This window comes from Falco biarmicus, chromosome 5 (assembly GCF_023638135.1).
Source record: "Falco biarmicus isolate bFalBia1 chromosome 5, bFalBia1.pri, whole genome shotgun sequence".
NCBI lineage: Eukaryota > Metazoa > Chordata > Aves > Falconiformes > Falconidae > Falco > Falco biarmicus.
In genome coordinates, this window is record NC_079292.1 from 6,897,526 (window position 1) to 6,910,701 (window position 13,176).

The window sequence follows — 13,176 nt, forward strand, 5'->3', positions numbered from 1 at the left end:
ATCAGAGAGGGTTTTATTCCCCAAAGACCGAGGGTCATTTCACAATACCTCTTCAGACCCAGCTTCCTGAAAGTTGGCCCTGTATCACATACAAATGCCTTATAAGACCTTTGTAGCAACCGGACCACATTTACCTCAGCATCCTGTTGGTGTTTGTCTCTCTGAAGTATTCCTTTAAGTTAATTCCAGCTGGCTGTGCTTGAAAGAGATGCCTCCTCAGAGGCACTGGACCTCATGGGACACAAGTTAAAATAGGAGGAAAACAGAGAAAGAGATAAACTCATTAATAATTACATTTATGCAAGCAAAGATATCCAAAGCCATTTCAGGACTACAGAAAGGCAGAAGAACAAAGCTCTCACTCTGAACTTCAAAAGTTCTGCTCACAGAAGAAAAGTCAGAAGATTGCTTGTCAGTGAAGAACTAACACATGCTTCAGCTGTGAAGGCAGAGGTTCTTGATTTGCCCCTGGCCTGTGTTGGACTTTGGGTATGCCACAGAGGCCTAAATCCCCCGCGAGGTATCCAATTCAAGAACATGTGAGCTCATTTTCATGTGGAGGCCAGATGGAGCTGCAGTGGAGCAGCTCCCAGGAATGAAAATTAGCAGACAAAATTAAAAAAACATTGCAATACGATGGCATCTGACCATTTTGCAGGAACAGTTGAAGGGCATGCAGTTAAGCAGAAGAAAAATGATGACTGGATTTTACTGCAGTTTTTACTGACAGACTGGGAAGCTGGGCTGCAGCACTTCTTTTTGGAAGTGGAGATACTGTCTGGTGAGCTGGCCAGCAACAACTAGCTATTTGGTGATGATTCTCCTGGTTAGTAGAAGCAGCTGAAGTCTGATCACCTTGGAGCTTACAAATAAAAGTGATCCGTAACATACCCTTAAAGAACTAGAAACATGCCTCCAGAAAGAAACTTCAGGGTCACAAAACACCACAGAAGTCAGCTGCTTGAAAACAGGCCAAAGGATTTGAGTCAGGCTAGATATTTGTGACAGTTTTCTGTTCATCATTAACTCACAGAAACTTAAAGGAACATAGGAAGGATGTCTCATCTTGAATCATAAAAAAACCTCCACAGGCTCTGAAGGAAGGGACACCGCATAAGGTAGCTCATTTGGCTCAGCTCAGTTTCATACCTTAAATAAGCCAAGACAGAAAGAGCGAATTCGGGAAACACAGTTCAAATAACACTACAGAACATACATCCAGAAAAAAGGCTGAAGTTTTGTTTATATAGCAAGGTGAGGACAGATACCAGATTGCTGTCTGTGCTCTGACTTGGTCAGAGCAAGTTAGCCTCAATCAGAAACCACATTGGTGTTGTGGTCAAAATGATCTGTCCTGCTTTTCAATAAATCTTACTAGTTTAGGCACATTCCCACACAAATACAGTTAAGTGACTTCCAGGACCCTGATACACAGCTATCTTAGAGCACAGACGGAAAAAGCTTGGTCTAGACCATTTTTAGATGGTCTAGAAATATTCTGATATATTCAGACACCCATGGTTGTAAGTTCATCAGTGTAACCTGGGTAGGGAACAGATAAGAAAGAACACGTCAACGGAACAAGCAGAACATTTAAGGGTTATTATGTATCTGCAGATGTACAGAGAACCGTGTCTTCAAGGGTGAGCTGGCAAAAGCCCAGTCTGAAGTCACTTAGCTGGCCAAGGTCTTGCAAATAAAAATATAAATGAGTAGAAACTACAAGTATAGGAAGATATTCTGGGTTTCATGAAGAATGTGAATAGAGAACAGAAGAGAAAGAGCCACCAGAGAGGAAGCAATGACTGCCATGGAAGTCCAACACTACAAGTCAAGAAGAGATTCATTGTAATATTAACTAAATAAAGTGAAAGTTCTACTTCTAAAAAAAAATGGAAACTGAGAGTCAGGCAAAAAATTAAAGAAACAGCTGTCAAGTTCCAGTACTTTTAAGGGGGAAAATGGTAATGAAAGGACTATCAAAGATATGTGGTTGTTGTATAACTTGTCATTTCTCCACTCATTTAAATCACATCTTTGTTTTCTCTCCCCACTGTTAGGACTGTTATCATTGAAATAGAAGAAAAAAGAAAAAAATGACAGGCTGTTTCCACACTCCTAACTCATGCTCTGCACTTAGAAGCTGAGGCATAAAATGGCTTGCTAAGGACTCAACAAACCGTGAAGCTCTACAGGTAAGAAGCCCATAGGCACACTGAAGAGGACTCCCTGTCATACAAGGAGGTTCTGTGTTTGGTTGCCTCCCACTGACCATGACATTACGCTCCACGAAAAAGGGGACAAGATAGATCGGACAGGGATGAAGGTGAGAAGCAACTCGGTAAAGCAAGTGTATGCTGCAGAGCAGTACGTGCCTGGTTAGTTTCCACCCACATTCCCATTTTACCTGAAGGTTCTGTGTGAGGAGTGGATCTGAGCCAGCAATGTGGATCTCACCTGAGCTGGCTGGCTTTGCCTTCCTCTTCCCTCTCCTGCCTCACACTCCTTGCCCGCTCCAGTCCATCTCCCCTGCCCCACCTCCAATCATCCTTGCCTCCATTTCTGCATATCCACTTCATCCCTCACCCTTTATGGGGTTCCCTCTGCAGGCCTCATATACAGCGTTTCCTACTGAGTGCTCCCTACCTGTGCCCATAGATGGCTCAAAGTACATTCTCCCCATCTTTTATCTAGTCATCCTATCTCTGGGCCTTCTCCGCCTTTCATCCTTTCTTCTTTTAGAAACATCCCGTCAGAGAATCTTGCCTGTGAACTACTGGCCAAGCAAAACCCATCTTTGGAATGCATATAAGCTACAAGAGCAAAGCTCTGAAAGATCTGCTTTCTGGCTAAGAGAGAAATTGTTCTCTTAATTCAGGAAAGGTATTTCTGTGTACAGTAAAAAGCTTACAGGGGGTATGAAATATAAGATAAAGTCACCATTTTTTAAGGCAGCTGTTACAGGATGTAAGCAAGAGGAACTTGCTCCTTGCAAATTTTCACAGTAAATTGAAGAAAATACATTTTCTTCTGTTTGCTAAGCACAGGTTATGTGGCCAGGTTGCAGTGTTACATTACAGTCCAGGCGATCTGCTATCTAAAGAACTAATAAGAGCAGCACTGTTTTTACTTCCCTGGAGCGGGACTGCTTCCCTTCTGCTGGCTCACATATGCCTGACTTCATTAGTTCAGGGAGTGAAATCAGTAATAAAGTAACCTTACAAAAGTAGACATTATTTCTCTCCCCATTTATCTCTCTGAAGTAGTTTTACCAGAAGTCCAGAAAAAAGACAGGTCAGGAACACAGCCTGCAGAGCACTGGGCTAGATATGCTGTGGCGGTTATTACGGCTTGGTGAATACACAGCTACCCATTAGGATGTGACAATTCAAGCATGCCACCCAACTATAACTTGCTACCAAGACAATGTATCCACTAGTGCAGATAAAGGCACCCAAAATACTCAGCAGCATCAGTCTGGTTTCCCACACCAGACCCAGTGTGGGTGTGGCAAGTGAAAATACGTCGTTAAACGAGTGGAGGAAAACTGCTTTAATTTATGTGGTAACTTTAAATATTAATTTCAGGTTTGTGCAATGCACTAGACACAATGCCTTTTGAAGAAACTACTACAAAGCATCTATTAGTGCTTTTGCTATACCTCAGTGATTTTCCGATATATGCTAATAGCTTAGAAGAACTGGGACAATGATGCTCTGTGATAATAGTAAGAATGTACTTATGAAATGAAAATCAAATAACTGCAGGTTGTCTCCAAACAGGGTGACTGGACTGAGCCCAGTCAGTTAAAGGAATTTCCTTTAACAAAAGAATGGAGGCTCTACACAATTAGCCAAGTCTACAGACAATCACATAGGGGATGTTTGCATTTGGCGGTTATTACAGCACATTTACTTATGCACTGGTTAATATTGCAACATCGTTGCATAGTTTGGGTGAGAAAAAGAAAACATTTCAGGGGTCAGCAGAGTGAAATGAGTACTTTTAGAGTTGGGAAAGATTCTCGTACTTTCTTCTTTCAGGATTGACCTACCAATGTTCAAAATGCCTTGTGAAAAAGCCAAAAACCACTTTATTTTTGCAGCTATAATGTCACAAGGACAGTAGTGTCTGGTAGCTTAGTAATGCAGGACTAACTTCTCTAGAAAAGGCACCGCTTGAGTGGAACTCCTTCCAGTGCACTACATGTATAGGGTGGTCCGGTTACTGTTTGAGAGAACAGGAAGAGCTTGTCTCAGTTGAAGCAGGAATTTTGTATTCAGAAGAGACAATGTTTACCTGAAGTAGTGTATTAGAAACGGGACTCTTTAAAGATCAGCTTAGGAGTCAATCAGAAAAGCTACCAGCAATTTTCTCACTAGATAAATGCAGACAGACAGACCTGAGCCGAAGCATGGAAATACTATTAGGGATTATTTGCAAACATTGCCATAAGCAGGGATGTCTTAATGGCAAGCATTTAGGCTAACTTGTCTAGACTCCCTCTAAAACAAGTATCCAAGCAGAATGAAATATGCTTGGGAAGCACCTGTCTCTCTGCAGTGGCCGTCATGGGAACCTAGACTACCACCTTTGAATGAACACTTTACTTTCACACAGTTAATTTAAGAGACATCAGCTATATTCACCATTCCAGCTTTCGTGTAAAACAACACCAAAGTGATCGGGACCATGGCTGGTCACATTCTCTTTGGTATTTCTGTCACTGCAGCCGATAAGAGAAGATATACTGCAAGAAATTTACTGTCTGTGCAGCTGAAACAGGATCTTATCATTGAAAGCACCCGGCTTCAGCACAGCTACTGTTGCTTCAGAACCTCATGAGAGCTTGTCATTGGAGGTGGTGGTTTGTCTTAGCTATTAGGTTTTCAGATCCTGCCACACCTGTATAATTTTAATTCATTTTCAGTCTGAGGACATATTCAAAAAGTTGATCTTAAGACTTCGCTGCAATGAAAAGCACACTGTACAAATCGACCTTTCCCGCAGAAAAGCCTTTTCCACTAGAGGAAAGGAGTGATGTTATGATGCTCTCTCCATTGAAGGGCTGAACGTCTTGTTTCTGGCTGCAGTCTGGAGGGTATTAATGGAAAAGCAGATGTCTGAGTAGATCAGTGCTGCTATTTCACAGCCAAAGCAAGTAACTAAATGCTTTAGGAAAGCTGCCTTGCTGCCTTTGCTTTTGGAGCTGTAGCCCTGCTCAGAATAAGAATATCTCTAATAGATGTGCAGTCTACACAATGAAGCTTTGATATCAACAGAGCCAAGCAGAATTTGTCCTCTCCAGGGCACCTCACAAAACCTTGTGTTTTAACACAGCAGATACGTCTCTTACACCAGATTTGTCTCCTGTAAATTACTCTTTGAAAGTCTGGAAACAAAAAAACACATTGAAATGGATGGAAAATATTTTTTTTATTGATCAGCTTCTTGTTCCAGACCCTCGCTCCCCACCCATATTCCAAATCCCACATGAGCAATTCCACATGGTTTCAGGATTTGTTATTAATCATCTTTTAGTTGACCTTATTTCCTTGTTACACAACAGGAAATAAGGATGTTTGACAGGGGTATTCAGTGAAATAAAGGCCAAATGTTTGATAATCAGTACAGTGTGTAATACTATTCCCAACAATTGAGTATAAATACTGATATAATGGGGAAAGAAAAATACTTCAGTTCTTCCCACTGAACGGTTTCCTTCTAGGCTGGATTTTAACATCACAGTTTTAAATAGCTATCAGACCAAAGATGTGCACCTCCTCATATGAAGAGGAAAGTTATCTCCAAGTCAAATACAAATGCAAATACAGAAATTAGTTGTTAGATATATTTAAAGGAATATGGTCTCGCACGGTGAGATCATCACAATGAAACAAAGGAAATTACAAGGAATAATGTAACAAAGCTGAGAAAACTTCTTCCATTCTTCATTTCTCAAAAGCATTTTGTTATGGTTTAAAAACAAATGTTACAAAGAAGAAAATCTGAAATACTTGTTCTGTAGGTACACAGGGTACTAGGAAAATACTCATTTATAGCTTATTGTATATAAAATATTAATTTAGAAGGAAAACATGAACGTGATTTTTTAAGTCATCTAAGACATTTTTTTAAAATACTGGGAAATGAGGAATTATAATCCAGCTTCTTTTGGTCATGTTAGAATAGGCTTAATTTTCTCAGTTTTTCACTCATGAGAATAATCTCACAGTAATTAGCAGAAACTGCTACCATGAAAGATGACCGGTTAGACAAGACTCGCAAGTTACACCAAAATACAACTGAGTGTTGAGAAGATACTAACGACCTTGAAAATGTGTTGTTAAATTCAGTGCAAGGAATGCACAATCTTCACTCTAGGGGGAAAAAAAAAAAGAAGAGGAAAGAAGATTTGCTTTTTTTCTCTGAAGTATAAGAGAGTTCACTGCATTCATACATCGCTGGAGTTAAATAAATCTAACCATTTGCCTACAGCTTGTGGGCTTGACTGTCACAGTGCAAACAGCACTCACATGAACAAATGAACAAAACTAAGGTACTCTATTCTGAATGGTATCTTCTGGCAAGGGAAAAGCCAAAGACTACCTCAAAGATGGTAGCCCCTTCTCAGTTATATGAGCTGCATCTTTTTCCTGTCTTTGAAAAAGAGCTTTTCAGAGCATCTCTACTCCCTCTGGAGTTCTAGGCTGCTTTCACTATTCTATGTTGCCTCTGTAAGAGTATCCTTAAAGGAAGAGCATTTTTAAGATTTCAGGGTCTACCAAATCATACATCCATGGGCAGCATTCATTATTTATTTGTTTACAGCTTAGGAAGATGTGTATTGCAAAGGGCTGTGGGAATGAAAAGAAGCACTGCAACAGATGAGCAGACATGTCTAATGAGTGAGAGCACAGAGGGAACTGATCTGCTTGCAAATGTAGGGAGAAAGCAGGTGACAGGTGCTAATAATGTGAATGTCATGCTCAGCAGATCCGAGATTGTTCCAGGGCTCTTGAAGGTTATCTTAGTACTCTGCAAATTGTCTCTGTTGCAAGAGGAGAGAAAGCACAGGAGCAAGAGATGTCTTCAGGGGGGACAAAGCAAGGGGAGAGATAGGAACCTGATGTTCCTGCTGGCTAGTGCAAAATTCACTCAGATATTGCTTCTGTTCCTTAGGGAGGCCAATGATATGTTTTCATGATTAGCAACTCTATCAACTCTCAAAGATACTTGAGAACAGTTTAAAACTTGATTTTAAACCCAGTTTAAAACAGTTTAAAAGTTGATAGTTTAAAACAACTACACATTGGATGGATACCTGTTTGTCATGGCCTTTGCTGCATTTCCATCACCGTACATCTGACCATGGAAACCTGAAGAAACAAGTTCAAATGTAGGTTACCAATTTGTTTTCATTATGATTCACATTTTTATTCTCACATTAAGTGATGTGAGTTACTGTTTCATTCAGAATAAATACGTTTCTTTTTTAACTGGTGGAATAATGTCTCAAAATGTTTGGTTACATTAAACAGAATCCAGAAAAGTGGCCAAAAAAGAAATAAAATTTTTAAAAAACCACAAAATTTTGCTTCTAAGTCAATGCTATTAAATGAAAAAAAAAAAATCCCATTTCCATCCTCTGTAGAGCAAATAAGCTAAGCTACTCTAATGCCAAAGCACAACTACTGATAGAAAAATGCAATGCACTGCAGTATAATGCATCCTACATGGCAGAGAACTCTTCTTGCAGCTGGAAAGAGAGTAGCCTTCATGATGGTTAGCTACACTCATTTTTTTAAATAGATACTGTCATCGCTGGAATCTTGGTTTTAAGATTTAAGAATAACGTCATGACTCTTTTGGACACGCTGACACTGCTTGGTATCTTTAACACTGATACTTAACGTAAATCTGTTTTACAAAGATGTATGCAGTAAATATTTTCACTATTTTCATTATGCCATTATGAGATTATTTCTCATTTACTTTGACATTTTGTTTAATCCAAATTGTGGCAAATTATGGTCATATCTTAGGTTTAATGTTCCCTTCGCATTCATGTGGATTGTTTTCCTGAACATCTCAGGTTCAAACACAACAGCACCCCAGTGAAAGAATTATCACCCTCAGTGACATCATCTTTAAGAAATTTTCATTTTCTCCCTATTTTAAAAATCTAGTGCTGGAGAAAATATCTTTGTCAGAGAAAATAAGCATTTAAGAATACAAAAGTCCTTTAGTAGCAATGCTATTACTGTTGCATTAAAAATCTTACATATGACAAGCAGTTGAAGGCTCCTGAGAAGTCATTAAGAATACAGAATTATAGCAATGAGTTGTACCCACCCAGTTCAGTGTCCCATCTCTGACACTGACTTGTACCATAAGCTTTAGAGGGAGGTTTTGGGAACACCCTCCTAGTCAGCTGACAGAGATGGAATTATCCACCCACTAACGTGGATCACATTATTCCATCATATATAAAGTATGGCAGAATCCATGAGGCATGAGGTTAATATCCACTTCACAACAAACATAGTGATCATGTATTACAGTCCTGATATTCTTGATATGCACAGTTTCTCATATTTTTTTCTGAATCTCCACAAATTCCTAATTAGAACAAAAAAATTGTGACGTTTCACATTTAAATCAAATACTGTGCTCAAAAAGTTCTTTAGTCAGTTTTCAGTGTTCCACTATTTTCATTTAATACACAGACCCATTCTCTCCTACTGCAAGGTAGAGGGGAATTCCCAGACTGCCATCTCTGAGGCCTTCCATTATTTTACATGCTTTCATCATACCCTTCATATTTGTTAAAAGGAAAATACGAATAAGAAAAATGCATCCAGACTACATGAATCACAACACTCTGATAATTTAATTTACTCATCTTGAGTGGGCTTGTTATGAGTTTTTAAGTGGAGAAGAAACCTGAACTAACGTTATGCAAGTGCTTCCACAGAGAACTACATTTATATCACAGATTCAAGCCCCCTCCTTTTTAGTATCGTGCTTCCAAACCTGAAGCTATAGTTAACTGACAGGTATTTTTAAACAGAGAAAATCTGTCATAGGAATCACTATGTGTACAGTGAACTGGGAGGGGAGGTTGCTTTTTTGGGCAGGTCTGGGGAGGTGTTTTTGGAAATGCTCAGACTGAGCCTTCTCAATTTTAGACTTTTTAGTTCTAAGCTAGTCAATCCACTCCTGCGCCCTTCACCGCGAACTTCACAGCCTTAGTCCACTCTGAACTCACCAACTTCTACAACGCCTTACTTTCAGGCCTTGGGAGTTTTCAGAATATTCTGACTCCGTGAGCGTATCTGAGCGTATCTCAAATAATAAAATCCTCACTGTACTTCTGCAGCGGAGGGAAGCACTACTGTCCCATTTGCAGATAACAGCAGGGCTGTGCTGCAATCAGTACAAATGACAGCACTGCGTGCCTACTCGCCAAGGACTGTTTTGAACTAGTTACCTCATGTACTGACAGCAAGGTAAACAGAGGTGTGCCATGCAGAACTTGGCACAGGATGGAAAATTCACCCAGGAAGCAGAGAAAACAGCCAGCCACACAAGTTGCCCTTGCACTAGCTAATTAAAAGCTAGTTGAGGTATGCGAGTCCATTGTCCATAAGGGAAGCTGAGCATATCTAGCTCGCTTGCAGACATCTACATTCAGTCAGGTGAATGCCACCTCAGGTTCCCAATGAAAACACCTGCGATGCCGTCTTCCATACAGGCAGGACCTAATTCTTTTGTTATCATTCATACTTACCACAGTGAATATCACAGGTCTGCAGTGGAACTGAGTAATCTACATCTGTCCTCCAGCCCTTTTAAAAGAAAGAATTGAGGCTTATTCCCCCCCTTTCAGCAGAACGGTTACTAAACACTTGTGTTGACAAAATGAGATTGTTTTATTAGTTTACTCAAGTGACTGCATTTTTTAATCTGTTTTTAAATAAATGCATGTGAAGATGGCTGGTCTAGTATATATTTAGTGAGTTGCAATCACTTTTAGGTTTCTAAATAATAAAGCTAATCTGATTTCTTTTTGGAGGGTGGAGAACTCTATTCTGACAGATAATGTTTTATTTACAAAATAAATAATTTACGCAGGAAAATAACCATTTTACCACCAAATCTGATTTGTCACTAGGGAACGAAGAACAACTCCCATTACCCAGAGGCTCTTGCCAATCTCACTTTCATCTTGCCCCTTTCCTCCCAGCAGCCAAAAGTGAAGATGACAAGGGCCTTCCAGGGCAGCCGCTGGAGCCTTGCAGCTCCCGCTGTCAGTCTCTGTTCTCCCAGTGTCCTCTGAAAACATTAACTCCAGAGAGGAATAAACCTATCCGCCCCACGCTCATTTTCTATTAACATTGTCTTAATAAAGTTCAGCTACAAAAATAGTGTGCAAAAATGTCAGAAATGATTTGCTCAGCTCTGCTTTCAGGTGTGCTAATTCTAGCATACTGTGCACTTACTATGCTGTTTGCTATAGCCTAACCTTTTCCAGCTAATGTCTATTTTTGAAAAATTCATCTATGACTCAGTTGGATCTTTTGATACTGTGGAACTTTTTATTACAAAGGAATATATAAAGAGAGGATAAGCAATTTCCTCATGATATCCCTTTATCTGCCACTGACAAGGAGCAAGATCATGGAGAGCAACTTCTCTGTTAATTAATGTCACATCAACAAGAGGTGGTGGAGGCACATCAAGCTATAAATAATGCTCTTTGCCAACTCCGTTCACAGAATAATCAGATTTGGCTGGGGGAAGAAAGCAGAGAGATGCCTGCTGGGCTTTTTTGTTGTTGTTGTTGTTTTGGGGGAGGTTTTGATGATTTGTTTATTTTGTACAGAGTATGTGGCAAAATCAAGACACATACCTGAATGCAAATTGTTGACCCACACATTTCCCGTGACATAGTGATTGATACAGAATCTCCCTAATGAAAAGAAAAAAATGAAAACTATTATTTTCCAGACCCCGGAACAATGAAAATGTATCGTGTCTCTCCAGTTCTCTGGTTGGTTTGCCAATAATGTTACAGGTAGTACTGTGTCAGGAAATTAATAAAATATATATTTGTTATAGAAGGTTATTTATTTTCAGAGATATCCCTGGACCTCAATGACCATAAGCAGCTGGTGTAATTTTGCCAAGCACAGTCTGGGCAGCACAGGAAGAGGGCTAATATTCCTGCGCTTTACGAAGCATCATAAAGCAGGACACTCTCCCTGCCACGGCTGCTTACACTGTGTTAGTCAATGATCATCTTCACTTCTTTTCCCTGGTGTACATGAGTTGAAGCAATAACCCTTTCCTTATAGTTCTGGATTTCCCATTACATTGTACACTGAGAACAAGTTCAGCCTTAGGGTAAAATCGTCCTGTATGACTGTTCTGACACTTGATGTTTAATCATTTATGGTTTGTCCTCAAAACAATGTTAGTTACTCCATCAATAGCTATGAATCCTACACCGCCTTCTTTAGTGTGGCAAACTCCAAAAATAATTTGGGGCAAATTAGGTGAATGTGTTCTTTTTCAAGAACAACTGAACAAGGAATACTAGGTAGAGAATGAACATTGTTTTCTGGGAACACAGAGCTGTCTTGATGTAAACTTTGCGTATATTGCTCATGGTGTTGAGACAGGAACTGTATGTAATTCACGCGGGCTCCCATTCTGTCACAGTAGCAGAGGACATAACAGCTTTGTACCAGAGAGAAGAAAATAGTGTTTTTAAATGCATGAGTCCTTCAGGAGACATACACTTCAATACCTAGCTGTGATGTATTGGTGCTCCACCGTTACCCTTCTCACTTAGCAATTCACACAGGGAAGCTTTAAAACCAGAAAGTCTAAACTCCACAGGTTTCACGTGAAACAAGCCAGCTGAAGGGAAGTGCCACTGTAAGTGTTCACTGAACATAGTGTTGACAGCTCTTCTACCACACAGATCTCCATCTTTGTCAGTTATACATTTCCCCAGATACCTTGCCCCATTAGGACAGACCCTTGCTAGCACCACCAGTGCCCTCTGTAATTTGTGTTGATTAGAATAGCTGGTTTTTCCCAGCTTTTCCCCATGATTACTCAGGTCTGGGGTCTCCTGCAGTTATTGTGTTCCACTTAAGGACGTCCTCAGCTTGAGCAGCAAAGATGACTTGGGAAACTCTGCTTTTACAGCTGCTCTGTTAAATTCAGCACCAGAGATGTAATAAAGACCTAAACTGACTCATTAGAAAAAAAATTCAGCTTTCAGTGTCCACCCCTTTGAGTTTAAGAAGCCCTTCTTCATAGCTGCCTGCTTCTCAGCTACCCGCTGGTATGTGCACCCTGTACACTGAAAGCATCAGAGGTACTTGAAAAAGTCATAGTTCCAGCTTATACCTGCATACAGTGGCAAAGAAAGAAGCACAGCTGGAATATATTCTAGAAAGAGGACAGGTGTAGGAGCTATAACATGCTTTTGTCTTCTAAAGCACGTCCCCCTACAGCAGAGTGAAGTAATGGGCAGAGTCAAGAGTAAAAGTAGAAATCACATCTGGATATTTCTCAACTTTCTCAAAATCTGCTGTATGACATCTCATATACCCGGTCAGCTGAGCAGACAGCAGGAGCTCACTTTGCAAAGTCCTGCGTGTGGGTCGGGCAATCCCAAGCGCAAATACAGGCTGGGCAGAGAACGGACTAAGAGCAGCCCTAAGGAGAAGGACTTGGGGGTGCTGGTGGATGAGAAGCTCAACAGGGCCCAGCAATGTGCACCGGCAGCCCAGAAAGCCAACCATAGCCTGGGCTGCCTCAAAAGAACCATGGCCAGCAGGCTGAGGGAGGCAATTCTCCCCCTCTACTCCACTGTCATGAGACCCTCCCTGGAGTACTGCCTTCAGCTCTGGGGCCCCCAACACAAGAAGGACGTGGACCTGTTCGACTGAATCCAGGGGATGGCCATGAAGATGATCAGGCTCAGAGAGCTGAGGTTGTTCAGCCTGGAGAAGAGAAGGCTCTGGGAAGACCTTATAGCAGCCTTCCAGTACCTAAAGGGGGCCTACAAGAAAGCTGGAGAGGGACTTCTGACAAGGGCATGTAGCGATATGACAAGGGGTAATGGCTTTAAGCTCAAACAGGACAGATCTAGAT

The 13,176-nt window shown here is 40.7% G+C and overlaps 1 protein-coding gene across 3 annotated transcripts in view; it reads right to left on the minus strand.

Annotated features, from left to right (window-relative positions):
• Window positions 1-5,428: 5,428 nt before the first annotated feature.
• IL17REL (interleukin 17 receptor E like) overlaps window positions 5,429-13,176 on the minus strand; it is a 48,820-nt gene continuing 41,072 nt past the window's right edge. For all 3 annotated transcript variants that reach the window (XM_056341902.1, XM_056341901.1, XM_056341903.1), the window contains 4 exons: window positions 10,916-10,975; window positions 9,794-9,851; window positions 7,325-7,379; window positions 5,429-6,380 (listed from right to left, as the gene is read on the minus strand). In XM_056341902.1, the coding sequence (XP_056197877.1) occupies window positions 6,353-6,380; window positions 7,325-7,379; window positions 9,794-9,851; window positions 10,916-10,975 (201 nt within the window). In that variant the 3' untranslated portion in view covers window positions 5,429-6,352. The remainder of the gene's footprint in view (window positions 6,381-7,324; window positions 7,380-9,793; window positions 9,852-10,915; window positions 10,976-13,176) is intronic.